Source organism: Trematomus bernacchii, unplaced genomic scaffold (assembly GCF_902827165.1).
Source record: "Trematomus bernacchii unplaced genomic scaffold, fTreBer1.1, whole genome shotgun sequence".
Lineage (NCBI taxonomy): Eukaryota > Metazoa > Chordata > Actinopteri > Perciformes > Nototheniidae > Trematomus > Trematomus bernacchii.
Genome location: NW_022987609.1, coordinates 1771737 through 1798458, shown reverse-complemented (window position 1 = coordinate 1798458; position 26722 = coordinate 1771737). Strand labels below are relative to the sequence as shown.

Below are 26722 nucleotides of genomic sequence, written 5' to 3'. Positions count from 1 at the left end.
TTTAATGTTCAAAAAGCTCTTTATTTTTCTCATACTGCCTGTGCTGCAGCACCTCTTTTCACCCTCTGTCTGAAACCAGAGCCCAGTCTGCTCTGATTGGTTAGTTGGCCGGCTCTGTTGTGATTGGTCAACTACTTAAAGATGTCCCGCCCCTTAGCCTATCATGTATAATGTGTTGGAGCGCTAGCAAAAAAAAGCGCAAGTGTTACATAGTGATGTCACTATATTCCAGAAGTAAACAAAAGAGTCCAATGGAGGCGTTTCAGGAACCCTAACCCTAAATACTAACATTGATATTTTTTGTCTTAATCAGCTTTATCCTTTAGATTACATGCAATAGAAAGTAATCAGCTGACAATTTATTTGTATTGTATGTTTTTATCATACTGTGGGACCCTGTTTTTAAAAATAATGATTATAGCATTGGTCACCTCTTTGCCTTCTTCATCCCTGAGCAGAGCATTGTCTCACCTGCTTTGCATTGTTTTTGAGTACAGTAGCAACTTTGTTTTTTATCCATATTCTCAACAAATCTTCCAAAACCAGGACGTTTATGTTACAAATGCATTCTTTGGCAGCTGCCTACACTAAGCCTCTTTTTGGCCTGGATTGGTTTATAAAGTGCTTCTTTGTCCAAACAAACTGTAAGTCACTGTTCAGTTTGCTGCAAAACTGTGCTGACATTAAGACTCTAGCAGGCGATACATATTCAGCACTTTCTTCAGATTATAGGTGCCACTTTAAATATGATAACGAAGGCCTAATTTCTACAAAATCTGAGTTATTTCCTGTACCAAAACTGTCTCTTTTTAAATAATGTGCAGAGAAAAGCTTTTAAACGGTCCTATTAGCAATGTAACTAACCTTGTGCAACACACATTACTTGTGTCAGACATATGGGATTAATGGCCCAACGGTCACAACCTGGACAAACTCCCGAGCTGCGCTGTTGGCAGAATCACTTTGTGAATGTAAACATGACAGCAGCCGTTCAACAGATCCTCAGCAGAAATCTGTTTGCCTTCAGAGCTGAATGACCCGACGGAGGCCCCTGATACACACCGTCTGAGTTAACACGTCTAATAAAAACCTCTGCCTGTCAAGACAGCAAGGTTTTTCACGCTCTCATTTTTTTATAATGTTGGTCATATATGATGCATGTTGCTGTGTGGGACCTGATGAAGATTTGGCATGAAGAAAACACAATAAGAGTACCTCAAATGTGCTAAACATTGCAATGTTTGTATTCAATGTTTTGAACTGAAAGTAGTGAAAGAGATATATGAAGATATTTGACTTAATTCGCAAATCATAATTTGACTCTAGTACTATCAGCTAAAAGTATAGGCAGCAGTTATAGTCAGTGTTATATATACTGATGCATTCATAGGTTAGCAAATTCTTTCCATTTGAGATTTTAACGTTGGAGCAAGTAGTTTATAAACTGCTGGCATGTCCATTTATTTATTTTCTATTGGTTTGGAGCTTTTGATCGTACCACATGATCATCCTCAGCAGATGATGTTGCCCAGTTGTCATGAAAATTGCAAAATCTTACTTTTCGCTGTACACTTAAATGCAATAGCAGTACCAAAAGGACTTGTTATGCATATAGTGGCCATTTCAAAATCAAATATTTTAAATTACTGTGTTATGATAAATGCATCATTGTTTCTATCAGCTGGTAAAGGTTGAGCTCATTTTAAATACTTTATATATATAATTGCAATTTATCTTGCTAGTCAATCGGGGCCAACTGGACTTTTGGGGAATTATAGGCTAAAAGACAAATGCGCTAAAACAAAGCGTAGAAGTATTACATTTCATTTAATTACAATAAGCAATAAAACTGAGCAACAAGAAACCTTCTGGTAACTTTACTTAAAAAACAGCCAAACCATTTCAAGATTAAAATTGTCCTATTGAAAATTCCCTAACTTGAATTCAAAATATGATCTAGCTGTACCTCAGAGGCAGAAATCACCATTAGCATTTTGTTAGGAGCATAGATATTACACACTGTTCACTTGACACCATTAATCCGGGTGTTCAAGTCTCCAATCAAATCTCATTGTGACAGGCATTAGGGGGATTATCCCTGGCGCGTTGGGCCCTTACAGCCGGCCCCGGCCCAACAGCAGCACTATCCAGGGACAGCCTCCTCTCCTCCAGCCGGCCTCAGCCTGGCCGGGCCCCAGAGAGCCGCCGAGGCTCAGGGGCCTCCTGTCCGCTGGCCGGCACACTGTCAGGCCCACTGTCAGGCCTTCAGAGGGATGTACGGCCAGGATGGGACACTGCACTTCACAGACACAGGTAAAAGTGATGGAAACACAGAAAGAGAAGGCTGGGAGATTCAGGAACCGGTGTGTGTAGATTATTCCAGAAGCGAGGGTGAGGGTGAGGGTTTTAAAGCTGTTGGAAGTAAAGCTGCTGCACACAGGTAAAAGTGACGGAAACACAGAGAGAGAAGGCTGGGAAATTCAGGAACCGGTGTGTCGATTATTCCAGACGTGAGGGTGAGGGTTTTAAAGCTGATGGAAGTAAAGCTGCTGCACCCAGGTAAAAGTGACGGAAACACAGAGAGTCAAGGCTGGGAATTTCAGGAACCGGTGTGTGTAGATTATTCCAGAAGCGAGGGTGAGGGTTAAAGCGGTTGGAAGTAAAGCTGATGCACGCTGAAGTACAATAGTGTTGTGTGTGTTTCCTTGTTCAAAATGCTGCTTGAATCTTTAAAAGAAGTGAGTTGCAGGACTGGAAAGCTCTAGATGTTGACTGTTTACAAGAGATGCTTCATTGAGGAAAATGCTTAATTAATCTTTTAGCCTATACTTTCGTTAAAATCCCAATTATTGGATTCTATGCATGCAGTATTTAGGATGCATGGTAAATCAGTAATTCAGCATTCAGCTCAAAACACGTGAGCCTGGTTAACTGCTGTGAGTTGGATGTGTTGTGCCGTGTGTCCACATGAGGGCAGTATAAGTAGTGATTTAATGTGTACTGGCAGTGGTAAAAGGTTACTGAGTACACTCAAGACTCGAGGTTTAATTTGAGCTACTTAGTGAAAAAGAACAAATTACATTAACCACACATAATTATAATTTCAACCAGTTTCCAGTAATCAGAGTATTTCCATTTCTTGCTACTTCGTACTTGTACTGCTCTACTTAACATGTTAGGTGGAAATGTTGTACTTTTACTCCAGGACATATATCTTATAGCTGCAGTTTCATTTTTATTCACATGCAAAACTTATACATAATGTTGCAATGTCATGGATTCAAGTACCCAGCTGTTTATAATATAGTTAAAATTAGCTTCACCTTGACCAGCTACAAAATGTAAATGCTATGTTCTTGTTAATTTAACATTACATTGAAGATAACAATAATCCAATATAAAATATATAATATTATGATCCTGCACAATGCTTAATATTTTTGGGGGGGATTTAATGTTGATTCAAGATAAAAATGCATAAGGTTTCTTTCTTCTTTTTCCTACTTTAACTCAAGAAGGAACACACTACAGCAGAGGCCTGTGGCACACTTTGAATGCTCATGCACATTTTGCTGACATTTTGTGCTTTTATTTACCATTTTAACTTGTATGAAGTATTCAATTACGCTGTGGAGTTGCGTGTTTCTTCCATAAAATAGAGAAAGATTTGATTGACCGTTGACAGGTTTAAACCGTCCAAACAAAAATCTGGATGACTAAAGCCAGACAAACAATGAGTATGTGTCTGCCTTCTTGAATGGAGTTGAATTGAACGTATTTTGATAGGAAACAATGCAAGTTAGCATAGTTTGAAGCCAGAAAATGAAACTGATAAGCTGCACAGAGTTTACAGCTATAGTGTTCACCTCTTGTCCTTAGTTTGTTTTCTACGTGTGTAATGTTGTCACAATTAATCAGATTTCAATTTAAGCCCTCTTTGATTAAGGTCGTGCTCTGACTCCCCTAATATTTAGTGCCTTGTTATTGAAGCTGTGGAGGTTAGATGCGTATCGATCGGCTGCAGCTTGAAGGACCTCAGAGAGAATCAGAGAGATAAGAGCTGCTGACGGAGGGGATCGGGCCTGCAGTCAAAATGAATTCTCAGCAAAACAGAGTTAATGATTACAGCGCCTTATCACCCGCTGTGATTGATTTACGTCTTGCATGAGTTTTTGTGTTTATTGATGCAATTGTTTACTTATTTGGTGGAACGGAGGCTACTTGAGTTTGTCAGTCTGACTGGATGTGAAACAACATCAAGCATGTTTTTGTAGATTATAGATTTGTATCTCTCTGCAAAATACTTGAGGATGTTTCCTCAGCTTAAAACACTACATAGCTGTGTGGAAATATTTAAACTGTGCATGAGGACTACACAGCTGTGGTAGTCTTACAACGTTTTGCAAAGCCTTTCATTTAATTCCATAAGGACATGTTTTAGAATCAAAGTCACAATCTCAAAAATAGTTTGGAAAAAAACTCAAGATCATCTCATCGTAAAACCACATACCTCCTTAATGTATCGACCTAGTCTTATTGTATTACCCCGTAATATTATAAAATACTAAGAAAATATATAGACACTAGCATTTTTCATTATCCTAATAGACCAAATAATCATAATTGATGAGAAAACATATGATAACTCTGCTTTATTTGCCCAAAGATATCATGATTTCAACGTCTTTCCATTTGAAATGTATTGAAATCAACTTCATAAAACACAGTTAAACCCCCCCTTAAAGAGGTCAGGTTAAATGGCAGAAGATAGACACATTTTGTTTACATTTTAAAGTAAAATTTGAGCTTTTAAATAACACGGAAAGGCATCTGATTGGCAATCTGATTAAATCTGTGATATCATTTTTCATTTGTATCGAAGAACCCCCAAAACTACACCTATAACATTTCTACTGGGGGTGAACGTGCTTTGGATTGCAGGGTTTGTAGGCCTCTGAGAACAGATTAACTTCACTTAAGTTATACAATGCTATAATTTAACAGGAAAAATAGAAATAAGCTATTTAACTGACGTGTACAAAAAGTGGTTTCTTCTATATAAGCAGGAGAAAGCTATAACATAATGAACTCGCTATAAAGACATTCTTATTTTATTTTAAATGGTAAATTAATCCTCACAAATAACCAATCTGTGTTATTAGAGTTAATGAAAGCATTGACGATATTTCAGTGGCATAGAAGACATGATATCCCCGCTGTCAGCCACAGAGGCTTGCATAAGTCGTGTTATTTGCAGATAGTTATCTGTTGACAAGGTCTTTGCCATGACACTCTACTCACCTATCTGCTTCATCTCCTGCAGGAGAGCGAGCAGAGCCTCAAATCTGCTGCAGCCAGCACATTGTCTCCTTCTGTTTCCCTCTTATCAACACTCCTGGATGCTGCTTCACAAACACTCACATTTCCCCCCATGTAGTGGCAGCTCTCTTTTGGAAAGAAACAAAATTAAAGTCCCCCGTCAGTATATATTCCACATGTTATAAACTCCTCCAGGCCACAGTGATCGTCTCTTTATCCCAGATGTTAGTTCCTGTATTTTCATTTACTTTACGGGGTCGCTTTCCAGGCCGCCTGCCTTTCAGATCGGGCTTAGGGGAAATGAAATGTAGTCATAGAGGAGAAGGTACAAATAGGCAGCTGTTGCAAATGGAGTTTGGTCAGTGGTCGGAGATTCCTATTGAAAAGATAGACAGGACTTTGTTCACAGTTTGAAGTTTCAAAGGGGAGAATCACACAAGTGTTACATCAGGTCTCAGCGATCCTTTGACTTTTAGCCCCGGGGCAGGAGTTTGGGTGACTGATTATAAGACAGCTCTCTCTGGTCCATCACATTTCAACATGGCAGCCGCCCACTGCGTTCAGCAGCTATTAAACAGCTAAATGTCAGGCGGTTAATGTCAGTGGCAGCCATTATCAAAGTGCTGTGTTGGAATACAGTTTCAGCTTGGATATCTGCTTATCACATGTTTGTTTTGTGCTTCAAAACATCACAATTAGATGAAACATATGGAAAATGTGATTTTATTTTATTGGGCCATAAACAAATTACACATAACACACTCATTTAAATATTCAACCACATAAAAAACACACAGACAAAGTAAGGAATAATAAATAAAAAAAGACACAGATTGAATCCAATGGGGAAAAATATATATGAAATAAGGCACAGGATACTACTGACTAAAACTTAAATCAACTATCATCGATCCAACACACATCACAGAACTACAGACTACCACCTCTACTGCCTTGCATGACATTTTTAACATGCACATTTGTATATTGTCTGTATTAAATATTATACAAATAGTACATTTTTGATTAAAATAATTGCTCAAATCTTTTGGCCTCCATTGAGTTTCAGTATTTTAATCCAAAAAGAACTGTTGCTTATACACAACCATAGCAATGTTTAACTTAAATTACATTTAGATTTGAATTGTCCTTTACTTGTATAAATTATTTTATGTGATATATACTGTATAATGTAAGAGAGCCTCATTACGCTCAGGCACAGCTAACATTAGCATTCCGTGCTAACGTGAATGTTTACAATGTTCACCATCTTAGTTTAGCTTTTTAGCATGCTAACAATTGCTAATTAGCATTAAAGACATGAATTGTGTGTGTGTGTGTGTGTGTGTGTGTGTGTGTGTGTGTGTGTCTGTGTGTGTGTGTGTGTGTGTGTGTGTGTGTGTGTGTGTGAAATATGCTGTTTTTACTACTTTGCCAGGTTTTGCCAGCATGTCAAAATGTCACAGTGGAGGCACGAAATACAAATATGAACCTGAAAATGACCATGATAGGGCCTCTTTAAATATCTAGACATGTATTACCCCTATGAACAATTTTTCCCATATGACAGCAGGACCTGTTTGGTCTCTGTAGAGCACGTCTCCAGTCTGTGGCTCTGTGGTTTAAATATTGCGACAACATAAGAAAATGTCTCCAGAATACAATTTTATTCTGTTCGTAGGTCTTTGAGTTGTACAGCCTGCGCGTGTCAATCCAGCCTGTCTGCTCTGACATTGTACAGTAACTCAGGACAAACCCCCCACCTCAAAACGCAGATAGGTTAAAGGAGATTTCTTGGCTAACCAGTCCTCTATCTAACACATCAGAACAGTTTGTCAGTTCGTGATTAAGAAAGTTGTAACCTGACAGATTATGCTTTATAGTCCTGATATGACTGTTCCTTGAGGAGTTCACAGAATTTTAAGATGGGAGCAGCGATAAAAGCACTTTAATGACAGGGGAGATAAGATTTGCTCTGAGTGACTCATTCATAGCTCCACACTGATTCTCCCATGCTCACCCCCCCTCTGTGCTTAGTGCTTTGAAATAATCAGCACACTTCTTGAGCAAATATGGGCATTGCAGAAGAGCAGCACGGATCGAACGTGAAGAAATGTTGTAATGGACGACCTCTGTACACACATGTGCAACGACTCGCTGCCACTGACTCAGTTTTGATGCAAGATAATCATAGAGAAGACGCTAATCATCTCTGATCATGAGTCATTGAGCCTGGTTGAGTTAATCATGTTGTTAAATATCAATTAATGTTAATCTATGAGAAAAGAATAGTGGTTTAATCACGGGTTGATCACTTCCATTTTCACTTCTGATTGGATTACTCTAAGAGGGGTTTTTCTGTCAATTTGTAATCATTGAACAGATCATCATGCACAGGGACCTCCAGGAATGTTATGGTGTTTGTCTGCTGCAAGAAAAATAATTTTATGAGCCCCCAGTATAATTTGAGTGTGTGGTTAACAAGTTCACGTACACGGGGCTTCAGAAGTTCGGCCTGAACTCGGGATTGTTGACCTGCCACTATGTACTGGCACTTTCTCTTCAAATACACGACTACTGTTTGCTGTGTGACATGCGTGGGGGCGGACACTGTGCAAGCAGATCATCTATTCCTTAAAAAAAAATCCAGATTCAGTGAGGAGTCACAGAAAAGCACCCATAAAAACTGAAAGGATGGGTGCTTTTTTTTAATCACATTCTCAATAAAAATGTGACATGATTTACTCACGATTAGTAATAACTAACAGTTAATGAAAAATGAACAATCTGTCTTTGTTCACAGATTAATCTACTCTTGTGAAAAATCCACTACTGGTGTTTTACCAGTTAGTGAGTAAATCACAGTATAACATAGCTTTAATTACATTTTATGATTTATCATTATACATAAAAAAGACCACATGCTCAGTTTCAGGAGTTTAAAAAGAAAATGTAAAAGGGACCTCTTAGGTTTAGTCCGCAGATTTTATCCACATTTCAATGGATTAAACACTCCCCTAGGACATACTCATATTAAATACTAATACAATGAATTATTAGAAATTATTCGACCAATCATTCATTAGTTTAGACATAAGTTATACTTTGTGTGAGTTATAATAGTTGACAAATACATAATGAAACAATATTATGGTGTGTAATTGTGTTTTAACAAATCATACATTTAGTGTTTATATTTTTATGTAAAAACACTAAATGGGGCCGTTTTAATTTAAGTATTTCTGTTGAGAATTGTTCTAATTTTGTTCGACATTACATAGTTAAACCGGATGATTTCAAAAAAGACATAATGATCCTGGAAATGTAAATGTTGAGGCTTGTTGTGTTTTTAGGTTGATTACATTTGCATATTAAACTGTTACATTTAACTTTTAACTCAACCTATAGTCTGCCTATCACATCTTGTAGTTTGTGAATGGCCCTTTTTTGTGTGTTTATTCCTACCATTAACAAACACTGTGTTGTTCATTCTCCCATTACATTCATTTAAAATTAGCTGAGCAATATTTCTAAATACTTAATGACCATTAAAGAAGTTCCTCTTGTTGTACAATCACTAATACATCATTACGTTTTTAATGATTTCAAACCCAAGTGACACTGTAGGTCTACAGTAGAACAGCTTATTCAAACCAGCTGCCTTTCCAAAAACAAGTGTTGAGCTACTCAGAATTGCATTTTCACAAACAATAAAGTCTTTTACATAAAGGCATCACTTCGCTTAAGCAGGAGTTATTTCCTCTGCTAGTTATGCAGGAATTAACTCAGATTTACCAGCGATGTGTTACACACTGGTGTAGGTCTGAATATGACTTTCGTAAAGTAGAATACTACTGTGTAAGAAGACTTTGTAACAAGTAAAAGTCCTGCAATCAAACCCAAAAGTACAACATAATTGACAACATCACTTACTTTAAGTATAAGTACTTCTTTTACAGAAAGGACCCTTTTTAGATTACACATCGTCATTATTGATTCATTAACATATAAGAAGCATTTTAATCAAAAAGAAATATCTTATATTGTGTGTCATAGGGTATTCATTGATCCGAGTGTATTTGTTTGTTTGTTTGTGGTGAAATATAGTTCATAACATTTTGTTTAGTCTTGGAGTCTTGCTCCTATGTAAAAGGAACTGGGTCACAGTGTCTTATTATCCGCCAATGGCTGCCACATGAATGTAGGAGACTGTCTCTCTGTGAAATATAGTGGAGTGGAAATAGAAAGTAGTATACGATAGAAATGCTCAAGTATAACTACCTTACAAATTGGTCTAAACTACATAAAAAACTGCTCTAGATTATGTTAAAAACTGCTCTTGACTACCTTGAAACTGCTATTGACTACCTAAAAACTGGTCTAAACTACCTTAAAAACTGCTCTAAACTAGAGTACTTTGGTATATGACTTTGGGTTTCCCTGCAGACACTTGAAGATAAGCTGCACCTTCATTTTGTCTTATAGCTTTATAACGTAATGCTGTAAATCTGTGTGCATGTGATAACAGCATGCACCAGAAAGTGCTGGCTGTAAAAAAAAGAGCCGGTTTAAGGTGGTGAAGTAGTGATTTGGCAAAGGATTTAACTGATTTAACTCTCTTGGAGAAATTGTTTATCTATTACTGACGAGAGGAGCCAGGAGATATGTCAGATATCAAACCAGGACTATCTCTTGTCAAAAAAAGAAAAAAACAAACAACCCTGTGAATCACCATTGAAGGCTTAGCTAGTTAACCATCAACCACAGAGACACTCCACCTCTCAGCACGAGGGAGAGGGCTGTCAGTCACTGGGCTCCTCTCTGACACCAGTGGGTCCCCATCAGCCTCCACTGGGACAGGTAACCTTGTTAGTGGGCGGAGCTAAAGGCCGAGGGGGGGTTAGTGGAGGTGTGAGAGGAGAAGAGGAGGAGGAGGGGGGGACATTAGCTTCTTGGACAAGTCTTTCTGCCCCTCTGTCAGGTAGTTGAGAATTTGTTTGTCCAAAGCACTGGCAGACATGGACATGGCAGACTACAGCGAGGCTCTGGACCCAGCCTACACCACGCTGGAGTTCGAAAACATGCAAGTGCTCCCCTTGGGCGCAGGTGAGTCACATATATGCAACCCTGGCGTTGAACTTTGAAACTTTTACTGATTTAAAACTTTGGTCAGGAGAGGACTGGCGTTAGGTGATAAAAAGGGGTCATCTGTCCATCTGGGGACGATCCCGAGCAGTGGTCTTCTTCTTATTTGTTTTATCACCTGGATAGTAAAACATTAAGGGACTTTGATTTACGAGAATCTGCTTTATTCTCAATACACTCTGTCCATTTGGTCTGAAGCATGTTTGAGCTTGTGGAGATTTGAGACTGGATTTGATATTCATCCTCTGATGAAGCAGAGTCTCATGATCTCCTGTTACAAACGGTCTGTTCCCACAGAGGTGAAAGTGAAGAACAAGGGGTTCACAGTGACACCAACTTATTTTAATATGCAGTCTCCCATGAAGTCTGGCTGTGATCCTGACTTCAATTCCCACAAAAGGGAAGAACATTACTTACCACCCCTTTTTCTCCTCAGTTACATGTTTCTATATTTCGTGATTCATCCTGACATCTTTCATCTATACCATGACAGACTCTATGGTTGATTGATTGTCTGGTGACTGTGAGAAAAAAAACTGTCTCCGGTGATTGCCTTTTTTTTTTTAAGAGGCAATCAAGCCGACATCAATTACGCTCTGTTGACTCTGTATTAGCCACTCAGGCAGGTAACAGATCCTCATGAAGGCTGGTTTTTACTCAGGCTGATCAATGTATTCACTATGAGTCGTTCACACCTTCTCAAATCTGTCAATCAGAAACATGTGCCATCCAAATAAGCTTTTTGACACACTTTTCCTCTGGTTTTGGAGTTAAAACTGACCTTTTGAGACACGTATTCTCCCTCTCTTAGACTCCTCTCCGACTGAAAGTGCCACCATGAACTCCAGCGGCCACCTGGGGGTGGGCAGCCTGTGTGCCATCTGTGGAGACCGAGCCACGGGCAAACACTACGGGGCCTCCAGCTGCGACGGCTGCAAGGGCTTCTTCAGACGCAGCGTCCGCAAAAACCACATGTACTCCTGCAGGTGAGGACAGATCTGAGTTTATTTGACTGTGACTGAAGCAAAGCGTTGCACATGAAGCCCTGCCAACTGATGTGTTTGTGTGAGTGAAAGAGAAACCAAATAATTAACCAGTTGTGTAAGTAAATTGGCTTTAAATACTGCAAGAAAAAGAAGCCTATGTCTTCTTGGGCTGCAACTTATCTACAGATGATTATCTTGACTATTCAATTAATCTTTTTGCTTTAAAATGTCAGAAAATAGTGCCAGTTATAATTTTCAAAAATGCAAATTGATGTCCTCAAAAGTTTGACCAATGGTCTTAAATCCAAAGATTTTCAGTTCACTATGAAGAAATAATGAAATCATCACATTTTAGAGTCTTAAACCTGCCATTTTTAAAGCATTTTTCGCTTAAAAGACAACTCTTTCATCATCAGAATTGTCCCCAATTAATTTCCGGTCCAGCTTTTATCGATTTATTTTTTTTGCAGCTGAAATTGCTTCATGTTCTTTTTTGATTCTTTGACAGCACAAACAAACCTATTCCACTTAATTTCCAGGTTCAACAGACAATGCATTGTGGACAAAGACAAGCGAAATCAATGCAGATACTGCAGACTGAAGAAATGCTTCAGAGCCGGCATGAAGAAAGAAGGTAGGAGCCTTTTTTCATGTTTTCAAAGCAGGCTGACTGAATCTATAAAACTCAATCTATGTGTTTTGGTGACAAACACAGAAGAAGAGAATTTCCCATTAAATCAGCAAATCAGTGCTGAGTGTGTGTGAGCTGTCCCCGCTGAATTGACGTGACTCGTCTGAGTGTGTTGCAATCGAGTAGTACTTTGTTAATGTTCACTCGATGGAGCGCCAGAGTCTCTAACCAGCTTATGCTGAGCAAACATTTCCGGGCAATAATAGCCATATACTGATAAACATGACAACCTTGGAAGACCTATTTTTCTTCTAAATGACTCTGCGTTCCTGCACAGATATGGAGATTTCATTGTTTTTTAAGGCTTAAACTGCATGAAAGTGGCATTATTTTTCGCAGCATAGCAATGATACTATAAATCAGTGTGTGTTTCAGCTGTGCAGAATGAAAGAGACAGAATCAGCACCAGGAGATCCAGCTATGAAGACAGCAGTTTACCATCCATCAATGCACTCATCCAGGCAGACGTACTGTCAAGACAGGTAAGACTAAATCATGTGTGGGAATCACATCCAACTGTGATTTATCACCTGCAACAAGGCATCCAATGACTCCACATCTGTGTATCTAGATCACCTCCCCTGCTCCTATACTGAACGGCGACATAAGGACCAAAAAGATCGCCACCATCACAGACGTGTGTGAGTCCATGAAGCAGCAGCTGCTGGTGCTGGTGGAGTGGGCCAAATACATCCCAGCCTTCTGTGACCTGCCCCTGGATGACCAGGTAAGACACACACACACACACACACACACACACACACACACACACACACACACACACACACACACACACACACACACACACACACACACCACACACACACACACACACACACACACACACACACACACACACACACACACACACACACACACACACACACACACACACACACACACACACACACACACACACACACACACACACACAGTGTACATAGTTGTTTAGACACTCTGGTCACTCATCAACCAGTCAAAAACCATAGTGTGGCTGCAGGAACACATGGGTGCAGACTCAAGAGGATATGCACTTCCCAAATAAATAAAATGGAGTAGAAACAAAGCAAATGCATTAAAAAGCAAGTCTCTTAAAGTTTCAAATCTCAAACTCTACAACCAGTAAATGTATTTAATCCTGAGTTAGAATATGATGAGCTGGTTTTAAATATATTTCCCTCCTCGGAAAATGAAGTGCTGAATCATTAACAGTGAGATCACCAGGCCTTAGTAACTGATTTGCTGATGTTGTATCAGTGAAGGAGCCGGTGTCTTCTGCCACGTTTAAAATGTCTTCTTTTGTCAGTCCAAAACTCAAAGATATTCACTTGAGTATGATATGTATAAGAGAAATCCCTCTACTTGAGAGGCTAAAAACAGCATTTTCTGCCATCATGGCATGAAGATTACATTTACGTTTGATCAATTACAAAATAATTGGCGATTATATTCTGTCAATTGGCTAGTCAGCTATTTGTTGCAGCTTTAATACAATACATACAACACCAAACTATTTAAAACATGTAGATAATTGCAGAGTTATTATCACTCTAATAAGTAAATGAATGAACTGTGTTTCAGGTGGCGTTGCTGCGAGCTCATGCTGGAGAACACCTCCTGCTCGGCGCTGCAAAGAGGTCCATGCTTTACAAAGACATCCTCCTATTAGGTAAAACTGACACTTCAAGGAGTACTTTACCACACTCATATTGCCCAATTCTGTTACAAAAAGCATTCTCTTATGATGGACCAAACAAGAAATGTGATGCTCCTGCAGGAAATGACCACATCATTCCCAGAAACTGCCCAGAGCTGGAGGTGGGCCGGGTAGCTGTGAGGATCCTGGACGAGCTGGTGCTTCCCTTCCAGGAGCTTCAGATAGACGACAATGAATACGCCTGCCTTAAAGCCATAGTTTTCTTTGACCCAGGTACTGCTACTGACTTTTATTTGGATTCTCTCCCCACATTTCAATCTCCAACATGTTCCAACTCATTAACACACTTCTCTTTGTAAACCCCTCTGCTGTTTATTCGCCCACAGACGCTAAAGGTCTGAGTGACCCTGGAAAGATCAAGCGGATGCGATACCAGGTGCAGGTCAGCCTGGAAGACTACATCAACGACCGGCAGTACGACTCGCGGGGACGCTTCGGGGAGCTGCTCCTGCTGCTGCCCACGCTACAGAGCATCACCTGGCAGATGATCGAACAGATCCAGTTCGTCAAACTCTTCGGCATGGCCAAGATCGACAACCTGCTGCAGGAAATGCTTCTTGGAGGTGAGCTCTTTTACGTCATGTGTAACCAACCATGACTTGAGAGGACTGTGGCTTTCTTTGTGTGGTTATATATGCTGCAGTAAATTAAGACTGACAGTATGTTTGTGTGTTTTGTCGCCAAGGTTCTGCAAACGAAGCTCCACACGCACCTCACTCTCTGCACCCTCACCTGGTTCAGGAGCATCTTGGCAGCAATGTTATAGTGACCAGCAACATCCCATCAGCGATCCATAACGGTCAAATCTGTAAGCAGAAATATGAAGTAAACTATTGTGGCCTTTAAGATTCATGCTTCAGCTGCTTCCACTGCCCTTTACTGTTAGAAAACAGACTTTTTGTGAGTTTGATCAGTGAAATCAGGAAGATTAATCTAAATGAACTCAAAATCAATCATGTCTGAATGAACACAGACGGTTGAATCTCCCTCTCTGAGCTACATGTGCAGCCTGGTCGGGTAGCTGGAAGGACAAACAGGCTTGGCAGAATAATCCTCTAAATTCTTCATGGAAACTAATCTGGCTTATTTTGTCAAAGAGAACTTCTGTTATTCTTTCTAAACATGTTTAATGCTCTGAGAAATGTCATTAAAGTGCTTACTTCTTTATCTGTGTTGCACCCAAATCATGTTCTCCCACAAAATGGTAAATATACACCTGCTTATGTGGCAGTTTTCTCCCTCTAAATCACTACTGTTTCTTTCTGTGTTCCACTTTTTCAGCCACTCCTGAAAGCCCAATCCCGTCTCCACCTACTGCCTCCAGCTCTGAACATTATAAACTGCCTCAGGGGGTCATAGCCACCGTGCCCAAGCAGCCGACCTCCATCCCTCAGCCTACTATTACAAAGCAGGAGGCCATCTAACAGTCCTCTGAACCCTTATTCCTTCAGTTTTTTTATTGTCTTAAACCAGGGTTTTTATATGTAACTTATTACATAATCAGCATCGAAGCTGTTAACCTGTCTGAAACAATAAAGTTGCTTTATATGTAGAATGTAATTGCAAATATGTCCCTTGCAGATTGCTGTTTGTCTCCAGGGATGTATTTGTTCACACATGCAGCTGCAGTTAAGCTCAGTGAACGCCAAACAAAACTCAAGGCATCAAAAATATCCTGTTGTTCTGTAAGGTCGATACATAAAAAGATGTCCATTGTTGTAAATATGTAGTTTATTATTGGGTAACATCACTTCCTTCAGCATGGCCTCAGTGTGTGCAGTAAGGCTCATGTTAGACGTGATGTAAGTATTTTATGAATGTTACAACAGGCCTTACATTGTTGTGTATCTAGTGTTGCACAGTATTTTATTTTATGCTCATTAGTGCTAAAAGTGTGTCAACTCGTTGTCAGGAACTCTTCATTTTATCAAAGCTAAATGAAATCACTTGAACGACCTCATCTTTTATGTAACAGGATTCAAATACATTTGGTTTGTTTTATTTACTGGAAAATACATTTAAAACAGTAGAACATGTAAGGTAGAAATAGTGAACTCTATGGTGCCACTTTGTAAAAGTCACAGGCAGACACACTAAATAAGTTTCCCAATAATATGTTGTAATGGTTTTGGAAAATATATATTATATTTTTTGTTTAGTACCTTGTCATGGTATTAAACTGTGCCTCATAACCTGTACTGCCTTACACACATAGCATTGTTTCGCCTTACAATGTGAAGATGAATTAATAAATCTCAAGGTCTATTTTTACATTGCATTTTGTACATTTCTTTATATTATCAATGTTTTTAAATGGGATAAAACATATTCTGACAACTTAATACAGATATATGACACGTCGGAAAAACAATAGTCCAACGTGGCAGTGGTAGTTCACTGATAGCCTCAGGTTGCTTCAGACTGATAAAGTGCCATAAAGTCATTCAAGATACTGTAGCAGTGATTCAAACAGAGGGAGGGGGGTACTAAGATATATCTATATTCTAGTTGAATAAGTGTAATATATTATCAAATATTAATGATTAGTTCGTAGTTAATATCAACGTGTTGCATTTAGCATAGCTTACATTGACACAACACAAAAAGTGTAAGACTTAAGAATCAAAGTCACCATTAAAAGATATCAAAGATAGTATTTTTCTTTGCAAAACACATTTGAATACAGTAGTTAGATGTAGTATTTTTAAGAATTCATTTTGTAATTTTAAGTAGAAAGCATACCTGGCAGATCTTGAGACGTGACAGTGATAAATGCTGTGCAATATGAAGGCAAACTCTGCCATCTAGCGTAATAAAGTGTAGCCTACTTGAGCCATGTGATCCACAGGGCATGCAAGCAGGTTTTCATGTCATCATAAAATTAAAATGGTCAAAAACAGATATAACAATCTGCAGGAAGAACAACTCCACGCAGTATCATGGATTAAACTGTACCCTGCCAAAAAAGGTATATTTTTCTAATGCCATCTCGCAAAGTGGTTAATGTAGTCCTTAGATTTTAACCAGGTATCAGTTATTTAATGATGGTAATGAGCAACATGTGATGTCCAAAGGCACTGACGCCAATAAATATAACAGTTGAATGTAGTGTTTGTTTTAGCAAGTTAAATCTTCCCACGTCAGTTTCATTTGTTAAATTACCAAACCAAGAGGCTTATAACACCCACTACAGGAACAATAAAATGTGTACGACGAGGTACTTTTTCCCAAGTTTTTAGTGGCTAGTTTCCAATGGGCTATTGAATGCAGCATTGTCATCAAAACAACAGACGTGGAAGCGTAAATCTGGAACGCCCTGCGTCATCAACCAATCACATGGTTGATTGTGGACCAATGAGAGAGCACCATCCCTCTACCCGGAAAAAGGATTTTCCTGACAGGTCGGTAGTGATTTTTGTTTTTTTTCTGGTCGCAGCGTCTCTGTGATGCATTTTTATCTCTTGCCAATGGATGCTCATAAAAGCCACCTATGTGTGTCCTAGTCGGTTAATGTTTAACGCATCTCCGGGTTGGTATTCAGTCCTTATTCTGACTTTAGTTGTGTCGCATCGGTTCTGCTCAGGATGCGGTTGTTTTAGCTAGTCTGTGTCAATGCTATACACAAACATGTAGAGATGCATGCTTTCCTTACCTTTCTGAGGTATCAAGAGACGTATAATTTATAATATATATTCTCCAGTTAAGGCAAAGTGATATCAAATGATGTTAACTATGTATGCAGCAGTGGAGGATGTGTTCATATCCTTTACTGAAGTACTACTAATAACTCACTGTGTACTGTACTCCATCACAATTCAAAGTCATGCATTAGAAACCATACCCATTACTGCCCAAATACTATGATGAATATGATATGGCAAAAAATCCACAGCACTTGTTGTGATTGGTCTAAAGACAGATATGATTTGGGCAGGTAACAGGAATTTTAATATTTTAGTTACAGGCACAAAAGTACTGGTTGTGCACTAAAATAGTCCCTGTCAGTGTTTACTAATATATACGTTTTTGGATTAATATTACTGTTTTATTGATATGTATTTTGCATTTGACTGCTGTAGCTGTTGAAGAGTGTGTTTATTTTAACTTTTGTTAACATTGTTGGTAGTTATCTAAAACAATACAATACAATACAATACAATCCTCATCATATTTTTGTCGCTGTTCTGTGAGAACCATATTTTCCTTAATACTCAACTCTTCATCCTTCTAATGAGTCTTTCTTTAACTGTTTTCATAGCCTCTGTGTTCCTCTCTCATATACAGTATGTCTCTGTCCAATTAGCTTCACCCAGTCAGCCCATGGCCGATCAGCATGAGTCCATCGATCTCACGTCTCCTCCCGTGGACTCGTCAGCAGCTGCAGGATTCAGCTGGTTCCCTGCGCCCCCCCCACCCATGTACTCCTGCACCCTGACCCCCGAGCTGGTGCACAAAGCACGGGAGGAGCTCCAGGAGAAGCCAGAGTGGCGTCTGCGGGACGTCCAAGCACTGAGAGACATGATTCTGAAGGTACTCATATAAACATAATGCAATATCATTCAGTAACTGTTGAAGCAGGACAAAGTGGTTTAGTGGAACCTTAAATTAAAATACTTTATTAAATAACTCCAAAAGCTGAATTAACGTCTCAAACTCCTATGCTTTTTTATTGCATATTTCATTTAATAAATCATAATAAGGCACTATTCTTGTACAGCTGTTAGTTTGAGAAATATAATGAACAGAAGAGAAGCAAACTCATTACCTCTATACGTAGCACTTCAAAAGGTCTGAATAACTTGATGCCAATACAGTTGCATTAAGGTCTTTTGAAGGTTTATCTACTTGCAGGATTCTTGCTAATTTGAGTTTATGTCCTTATGGTTGATTATACTTACTGTAGGTGGTTTTGGTTAAAAAAGGTCAGCTTGATGAAGTGAAATGTAATATAATGTCAATCATGTTCAATAAATTCTGGGAATCCTAAATGGTGAAAGGGATTCTTAGTTAATAGTTAATTGCAGCCCTAGCAGCTAATTTGTTGGAACCCAGGAGAAGCATGTGAGTTTAGCATTGGTATTGGCGATGGTCTGCACTCACGAGGTGTATAGTGTTTTATTTCTGAACTCATATTTCTTTACCTCACTCTGCAGGAGCAGCCCAACCTCAGGACCCGGCTGGATGACGCCTTCCTGCTGCGCTTCCTACGGGCCAGGAAGTTTGACTACGACCGTGCCATGCAGCTGCTGCTCAACTACCACGCGGGTCGGAAAGCCTGGCCTGAAGTGTTCCAGGACCTGAAGCCGTCCACAGTGAAGCACGTCCTGGACCTGGGCTTCCTCACAGTGCTGCCACAGCCCGACCCCAGCGGGAGATACATCCTCTGTCTACGCCCAGGTGCTCCATCTTTATTGCAGTTTTATAATGAATTAACCATTTAACTGTCACATTTAACTGTCAAACAACCTCTGGTCACATGGGTTACGTTTGTCTACATTTGGCACCTTTCTAAAACGTCCTTTTGTGCTACTTTTACCAAAGATGTTTTCTTATGATCAATGAATAAGTTATATGGGGCTATGTGCTGTCATGGATGGTTGATGATGTTGTTTTTTTATATACTTTATTGTTTTAAGTGCAAAGCAAACTCCCTTCTAGACAATAATGTTTTTTTTTTGTTATTCTTTATTATCAAGTAGACCTCAAATTTGTATAATCTTTAAGTACCTACCCTATTACTAATTATTTATGAATTTAATAAACTCAACTCACATCTTCTTTTACAGGGAAATGGAAACCAAATGATTATCCGTTTGTTGACAATGTGCGAGCCCTCTATCTGACTCTGGAGAAGCTGATCCAGCCGGAGGAGACGCAGGTCAACGGTATTGTCATTTTAGCCGACTACACCGGAGTGGGCATGTCACAAGCGTCCAATCCTGGCCCGTTCCTCGCCAAAAAAGTCGTGAGCATCCTCCAGGTGAGACATCTGATAGAAATCTAACGTCTTATGATCCGGTGACACTTTTAAGGTATTAGAGAGGCCCTGTTAAGGTTAAGGTGTTCTCTTTACTGTAGTGTGTTATATAGGTTTTTGTGCATGTATATGGTCTGCCTGAAACGCCTCCATTGAACTCCTTTGTTTACATCAGTAACATAATGACATCACTATGTTAGGTAGTGCTCCAGCATAGGGCTGTGCAATTAATCGTATTTTAATCGCAATTACGATTTTGGCCTGCCACAATTACGAAAACAACATAATCGAAAAAAACAATTATTTTGCTTTGCTAGGTTGTGACAGTGCACTGCAACATATTTGATCTAATTTATTTTGGTCTCATTTATTTGTATTTATCATATTTATATATGTTTAGTAGCTTGTGGAAGTGCGCTCCAAAATATTTGTTGATCTTGTTTATTGGTATTTATTATTTTGATATTATTTATTTAAATGTATCATTTATTTTATTTATTTTTGTATTGGTTTTTCAGTTGAATTATACGTTCAGGGTAATCAACAGTTAAAAAGATACTGTTCAAATTATTATTTGTATTTGTTTTAAAGTTCAATAAATGGATGTTTTCAAAGTCAATGAATAATCGTATTTAATAATCGTGATATCAATTATTGACCCAAATAATCGTGATTATGATTTTTGCCATAATCGCACAGCCCTACTCCAACATGATAGATTAAGGGGCAGGACATCTGTAAGTGGTTGACCAATCACAACAGAGCCGGCCAGAGCAGACTGGGCTCTGGTTTGAGACAGAGGGTGAAAAGAGGTGCTGCAGAAAATAAAGAGCTTTTTGAACATTAAAGCCATAAACATGTCACAGTAGAGGTAAAAAATACAAATATGAACCTGAAAATGTGTATTATATGTCCTTTTTAAATGTGTTTATAAAATGATTGTAAGGAAATGCCAATTCTTTCTTTGGAATTTATGTATGAATGCTGAATTTGCTCAAAATGTCACTCTATTTTGAAATGACACAGCAGTGATTCTGTTGACACACGTGGAAAAAAACCTTGTCATTTACAACAGTAGCTCTTAAGCTCTGGCTGTTGAGTTTTGTCGTGACTGCAGAGTGTGTAATATTTACACTAAAATCACATCTGAAATGACAAGCACCAGCTGTGACTATTCTGAACTTGGTTTCTCTTTTCATTCACAGGATGGGTTCCCAATCAGAATCAAGGCTGTTAACATAATAAATGAGCCCAGGATTTTCAAAGGCATCTTTGCTATAATTAAGCCTTTTCTGAAGGAGAAGATGGCAGAGAGGGTAACTATTGTCCTTACATTGTCTCTGTCTCTTTTGTTTTACACAAAGGACTATTTTTAATTGTGTGCCTCCCTTTTATCCGCAGCCAGTCTATTTTCATCTGCGAAAATTGATGGTCTAGCATTTGCTTTTCGGGGGAATGAACTCAAAATACCAGTTACACAAGTCTGTATTTTATAAATCTTATGAAAACATTTATTCTGGGAATGTTATTTCAGTTCATTCAAACCCTACAGTGATTGGTTATTATTCATTTGGGGGCAGAGAAGCAATATTTTTGCACAACACTGACATGTTTTCCCCTTTTTTAAGGTTTTTTGGCAAACCTTTTAGCACACTGTTGGTTATTTACATAATCAGCAGATAAACAGCAACATGGACAAGCTAGCTTCTAAGATGGATAACAAATAGAAAAAGAAAGCCCGACTAGAGTATGATTGTTGATATCCTCCATGAATATGGAAAGCACAAACATATCGTTTCAAACTAGAAACTATGTGTGGATCGTTGTGGCATCGAGTGGGTTTACTCTGTCCCAATACAATTATCTTTGTATCTTCTCCTTTTCACCGATCACCACCAACTCAGTCGATTTCACTTGTAAGAGGTGTATGGGTTCCTTTGAATTTTCTGAGGAAAAAGGGTAACAAAGAACCTTTTAGCAATGCTTTAAGAATTAGCTAATGGCACACACTTCAAGGTCTAAGAGTTTTTCTATGAAAATTCTTACGGGCATTTTATGCAACTCATTTATCTTTATCTAATGCATACTTAGATAAAAATGATAAGGGTGCTGTTAAGCCTCTAAAGGCTCCACTACAGTATGTTCGCCAGGTAGCTGCTAACTGTGTCTGGCTGTTGTTGCAGATCAGGTAGTGATTTCAAAGAGTTTCCTATTAGAGTAAATCAGAACAACGCTCTGAAAGAAGCTATAAATCCCCTATAAGGTATTAGGGGAACTGCTAGGAGATACTGTAACTATTTGTCGGTTCATTTCTATAACAGAAATATTGATCATAGCCACTTGAAATGATGAAGCAGATGACATCTCTGACTTGTTCTCTGTGCTTCTCCTCAGTACGTCCTGCACGGCTCCGACCTGCGCTCTCTGCACAAAAACGTCCCCCGCTCGGTGCTGCCGGAGGAGTACGGCGGCTCGGCCGGACAGCTGGACCTGTGTTCGTGGTCCAGGGTGCTGCTGGGCTGTGAGGAGGAGTTCATCGTGGAGTTCTGCCAGCCCGACCCACTAGAGGGCGTGGTGCTGCCAGACTCCATGCTGTTTGAAGGGGAGGCCAGGGGGCAGGACGACGACTCCTTCAGGGGGCTGCGCTCTCAACTCTACTACTGTTACTGAAACACTCTGAGAGGACTCCTTCTGTCTCATCTGAAACATGTGTGTCGACTTTTAAAGAGCAAGTTGCCAATATCATACATGATTTATTTTCCTTACTAACTAACTAAGCAGCACTATACTGTAGGTGGAAAGTCTATTGTAGATCACACGTAGCCCAGCATTTAGTCGTGGTCCTAAGGCTAAGAGGCTTTTGACACGATGCATGTTGGGCCATTATAGTGGCCCCTCTGTGGAGTTATATCTGGAAGTTAAAGGATAGGTTCATGTTTTGCCATTCAGTTCACATGTAAATGAAATGCTATTTAGTCCCAACCTACGTGGTTAATCTGTGTCCTCAATGTCCTATGAGGGGCTACTGGCAACTGCATATTTTTTGTTCTACAGTAGTACCTTGAATTAATTGTTTTCATTAAGAACTCATTGCATTCCTCATTTGGATGTGGTACGACACAGAGGGGCGACTGTTTTTTCCAAATTACAATGACGGACCCTTAAAGGTAGGGTAGGTAAGAATGGAGAAACCAGCTCGAGTGCGCTAGAATTTGAAAATACGCAGCCGAAAAAAATCTGCCCCTTCCTTCAGACTTCCTTACAGAGCCCCTCCTCCAACACACACAAACACGCACATGACCAATGAGGGCACGAGATAAGTTTGTGCACAGATGGAAGGCTGACAGGCAGGTAGGCCATCCACTTATTTTAGCCGGAAAAATAATTGGTTCTGCTTTTTACAGTGTCACGGCTTCCACAGATGACATTTTTTTATGTATTTATTGTCGAGGTATTTAATATATTCATTGCTATCGGGATGTTAAGAGCATTCCATGGAATATAAAAAAAATGTTTCTGAAGTGAATTACCTACCCCACCTTTAAGAGGTTAGCGGAGATGCTGCAGTAGCATCAGTTATATCAGAATTGGAGAGTATTATTTAATTGAAGAAAAACAAAAAAGGCTTTTCTAAATGTCATAGATGTTTTCAGCTTTTTCTCCCAACAGATAGTTGATCAAATCATGAGCCTTCAGCAGTACTAGTTAAGCAACTCCGTTTGGTACTAAAAACAATGTCCAGGGACTTTCATACTAAAACACTAAAATGTTGATGCTACCATCTTGATTTGGCTAACAGGCTGCTAAAGCCTCATTTTGGATCTGGTTGAACTTTGAAAATACAGGACCGTCGATCTGTTATCAGCCAGTACAGGGGACAGAAACGGAGTCAATGCACATACTGTATGGGCATGTCTGTATTGTTTAAAAGTAGGAATGGAAAAGTGTGAACCTCTCCTTTAATTTAATCAAAATTACATAAGTCATTTACTGGCCATCAGTGCTCTGTCTTTATAGTAGCATCACCCCACAACTCAACATGTTTTGTGTAAATAACTGTATAATATTTTGCCTTAAACTGTTGATTTCCCATGTGGTATAAATCATGTTGGATTTGTTTGTACCAAAGCAATATTCATGTGTTTTCTCAACCGGGCCTTCCTTACATAAGGGTGGATTTACTACAAATTGATGGCTGCTGTAACTGAGAGAACAATACATTATATTTAACAGTATTTCCTGTCTAACTTTAACACAGTATTTGAAGTCCTTTGTTTTGGTGATGCTTATGTTTTCTTTGCTTTGCCTTGTGTTTTTTTTTATTTTTGTTTTTCAACTGTTTGCTCTCATCACTCAGTCTTAACACGGGGCCATCACTGATCAAAGGAGTCACATGAGGTATAAAACTGGTTTGCCAAATTTCCCACCAGGCCATGTACAGAAATGTGCAATAATGTTGGATCTGTTTCCTCGGGGTAGCCCGAAGCTAACTTGTATATTGATTGTCTTTTATATTTTTATTTTGAGCATGTCTGTGACTATAAGATATATTGTGTTTCAGGATATTGCTGGTAGTAAAGACCATAAACTGAAGCAGAGAAAGTCTTATTTGTGTCCTTTGTGCTCTTTCAGGTCTTTACAACCCCTCAAAGCGCTTTATAGTCATTCGCCCCATTCATGCAGAGAAGTACCACTTGCTCTAGGGAAGCTAACATTCATACACATTCACACACCGTTGGCCATCGGGAGCCACTCGGAGTTAAGTATCTGGCAAAGGATACATCGACATATTGACTGCATGGGCTGGGATCGAACCGACAAGCTTTGGGTTGAAAGATGACCGCTTAGCCACAGTCACCTAAAGTATAATTGAAAACACATTGCAACAGACTCGAGTAGTGTCACTGGTTTCATAGGTCCCCAAAGAGATCAGAAATGCAATACTGTTTTATAAATTTAGATTTGTACTTGTGTAGAAGTAGTTATACCACAGTTTAAACATAGTACATCCAAACTTGTACTAATTAAGAATATTTTTAACACATTTAATTAGGCTGGCCAGGTGAAGCGAAGTGTATTTATTATGAGCATTATGAATGAACAATACTGTTTAGTAGTTAATTCTGCATAAGTGTATCACGTTTTATAAAAAGATTGTATGATTTGTGTGTAAGATCTTCAAATTTAAAGCGACTATAGCTGTCAGAAGAATGTATGTATACTCAAGTATCTTAAAATTGTACATGGGTTATCGTAATCTGTTGCTTTCAACAACAACAGACATATGTTTACATATTTGCACAAAGAAATCAGTAGTATTTTTTATGCATCATGATTGTGTAACTATGAAGGCTCCTGAGGATCTATTTTTGGGCATGCATGTAGAGAGCATGCAGGCTTTATTTTAGCTCCACACAGCCTACACTGTTAGTCTGCCGTTTCCATGACACTGGTTTATTGAGCAATTCTGTACACTCATCATGTTCTATATTAGTTCATGACAACACAAAAAGAAACAAGGCAGATCCATAAAAGGGGCACTCAACTCAAGTCAATTTACTGGAATACTGTTCATCCTCTGGAAACATCTGTAATGTGTTTTTTTGTCTCTAAGAAGCTTTCCAATGTCCGGAAAGATAACCCTGATGTTGTTAAAGTGATGCCATCAGGGTTATCTCAGCCTGGGCTCAAGCTTTTCAAATGTTTAACAGAAACACGGGCAGAGACAGTCTTAGCATTGTGCATCTCATATATCCTGATTATTTATGATTCACAGAAGTTTTGGTTTGGACCTAAGATATTCTGAACTTTTACAAACTAAACAATCAATCAGCAGATTAATCCATAATGAACATCGCAGTTGGGAGGGTTTCTTTGTATTCCATTACAATGACTAATTACCTGTAGAAAATGTAAGTATCAGATCATTAAAGTAACCCAATCAGTTTTAGTTATTTTTGTATTAATTAATTATCAAATGCAAATAAAGACAATAAATGTATTTCAGTCTGATGTTTTTCACTCAAAGGGTTTTCTGTGAGAAAACAGAGGAATGTTACCTTATAAAAGAAGAAATCAAGATGGTTTGTATGAAAAATGTGTCCTCTGCACAGGGTTTATTTAAAATAAAAACCTGCCTTTCTTACACACATTCATGCAGTATAGTCTAAGTAGTAGTACAAATCTGCGCAAACAGAGAATGCTCCATTTTAGTTCAATAAACACAGTATATTAGGATCACCCACACTAGTTATTGTGCGTATTGTAACATTGTGATCCTGCTAATAATCCCCATTTTTAAAAACATGTACCAGTAATATGATTACAGCTTTGTAACTGTAAGGGAATACTTTACCTTTTTGTGTATCCTGACAACCCGCTACATGTGATCTGTTACACCCAAAACCTAATGAAAATCATCGTCCTATACAAACAGCATGCATACAACATGGGTACAGTACATGAATGCATGAGGAATGAGAATCTAACTATAACATATGTATTAGTGTAATAGTCACAGGGGACATTGTCACAACATTGAGTTCTCTTATGTACACATCCCTGATAATACTGACACACTTTTACCTAATGCAGCAAATTATGTAACAGTATGCTATTTGTGCTTTAAGGCTATAGTGAAGTTAAGGATCTGAATCCTGCCTTTCATAAAAACCAACATGAGGGAGATCTGGGAATTTCCTGCTAGGAAAATCTCCTAAGATGGGGTGTCTGGTGTTTTGATGTGTATCTAAATAAAACTGCCTTGACATGAAAGCGACAATGATTCATCCCTTAAAAGAAAAGACAGATGCATAATGTGTATAAAGTGTTTGATCTTCAGAGTGCAGTGTGCTGTTGGATCCAACCAACAGAGGAGAGGAAGCCTC

The 26722-nt window shown here is 38.9% G+C and overlaps 2 protein-coding genes across 4 annotated transcripts; both read left to right on the top strand.

Moving 5' to 3' along the window:
* The first annotated feature begins 10121 nt into the window (after nt 1-10121).
* Nucleotides 10122-16129, top strand: hnf4a (hepatocyte nuclear factor 4, alpha). 2 transcript variants are annotated; one of them, XM_034131647.1, is made up of 10 exons: nt 10122-10425; nt 11276-11450; nt 11990-12084; nt 12505-12623; nt 12713-12868; nt 13723-13810; nt 13919-14071; nt 14185-14421; nt 14544-14666; nt 15140-16129. In XM_034131647.1, the coding sequence occupies exons 1-10, from the start codon at nt 10338-10340 to the stop codon at nt 15280-15282; spliced, it is 1377 nt and encodes a 458-aa protein (XP_033987538.1). In that variant the 5' UTR covers nt 10122-10337; the 3' UTR covers nt 15283-16129. The 2 variants fall into 2 exon arrangements, with proteins under 2 accessions (XP_033987538.1, XP_033987539.1); XM_034131648.1 differs by having other exon boundaries at nt 10129-10425; nt 12517-12623.
* A 1058-nt stretch (nt 16130-17187) lies between these two features.
* Nucleotides 17188-24433, top strand: ttpal (tocopherol (alpha) transfer protein-like). 2 transcript variants are annotated; one of them, XM_034131930.1, is made up of 6 exons: nt 17188-17259; nt 18162-18388; nt 19012-19255; nt 19645-19838; nt 21041-21151; nt 22230-24433. In XM_034131930.1, the coding sequence occupies exons 2-6, from the start codon at nt 18179-18181 to the stop codon at nt 22503-22505; spliced, it is 1035 nt and encodes a 344-aa protein (XP_033987821.1). In that variant the 5' UTR covers nt 17188-17259; nt 18162-18178; the 3' UTR covers nt 22506-24433. The 2 variants fall into 2 exon arrangements, with proteins under 2 accessions (XP_033987821.1, XP_033987820.1); XM_034131929.1 differs by lacking the exon at nt 17188-17259 and adding an exon at nt 17266-17387.
* The last annotated feature ends 2289 nt before the right edge of the window (nt 24434-26722 follow it).

What these genes read in the sequence shown, in the direction of transcription:
- hnf4a (XM_034131647.1), top strand. Translation starts at nt 10,338, where the DNA reads ATGGACATGGCAGACTACAGCGAGGCTCTGGACCCAGCCTACACCACG. An exon ending in CAGACGTACTGTCAAGACAG is followed by an intron (nt 12,624 to 12,712) that starts GTAAGACTAAAT and finishes CTGTGTATCTAG; the next exon opens with ATCACCTCCCCTGCTCCTAT. An exon ending in GATCCATAACGGTCAAATCT is followed by an intron (nt 14,667 to 15,139) that starts GTAAGCAGAAAT and finishes CCACTTTTTCAG; the next exon opens with CCACTCCTGAAAGCCCAATC.
- ttpal (XM_034131929.1), top strand. Translation starts at nt 17,330, where the DNA reads ATGCTCATAAAAGCCACCTATGTGTGTCCTAGTCGGTTAATGTTTAAC. An exon ending in AAGTCGTGAGCATCCTCCAG is followed by an intron (nt 19,839 to 21,040) that starts GTGAGACATCTG and finishes TTTCATTCACAG; the next exon opens with GATGGGTTCCCAATCAGAAT. An exon ending in AGGAGAAGATGGCAGAGAGG is followed by an intron (nt 21,152 to 22,229) that starts GTAACTATTGTC and finishes GCTTCTCCTCAG; the next exon opens with TACGTCCTGCACGGCTCCGA.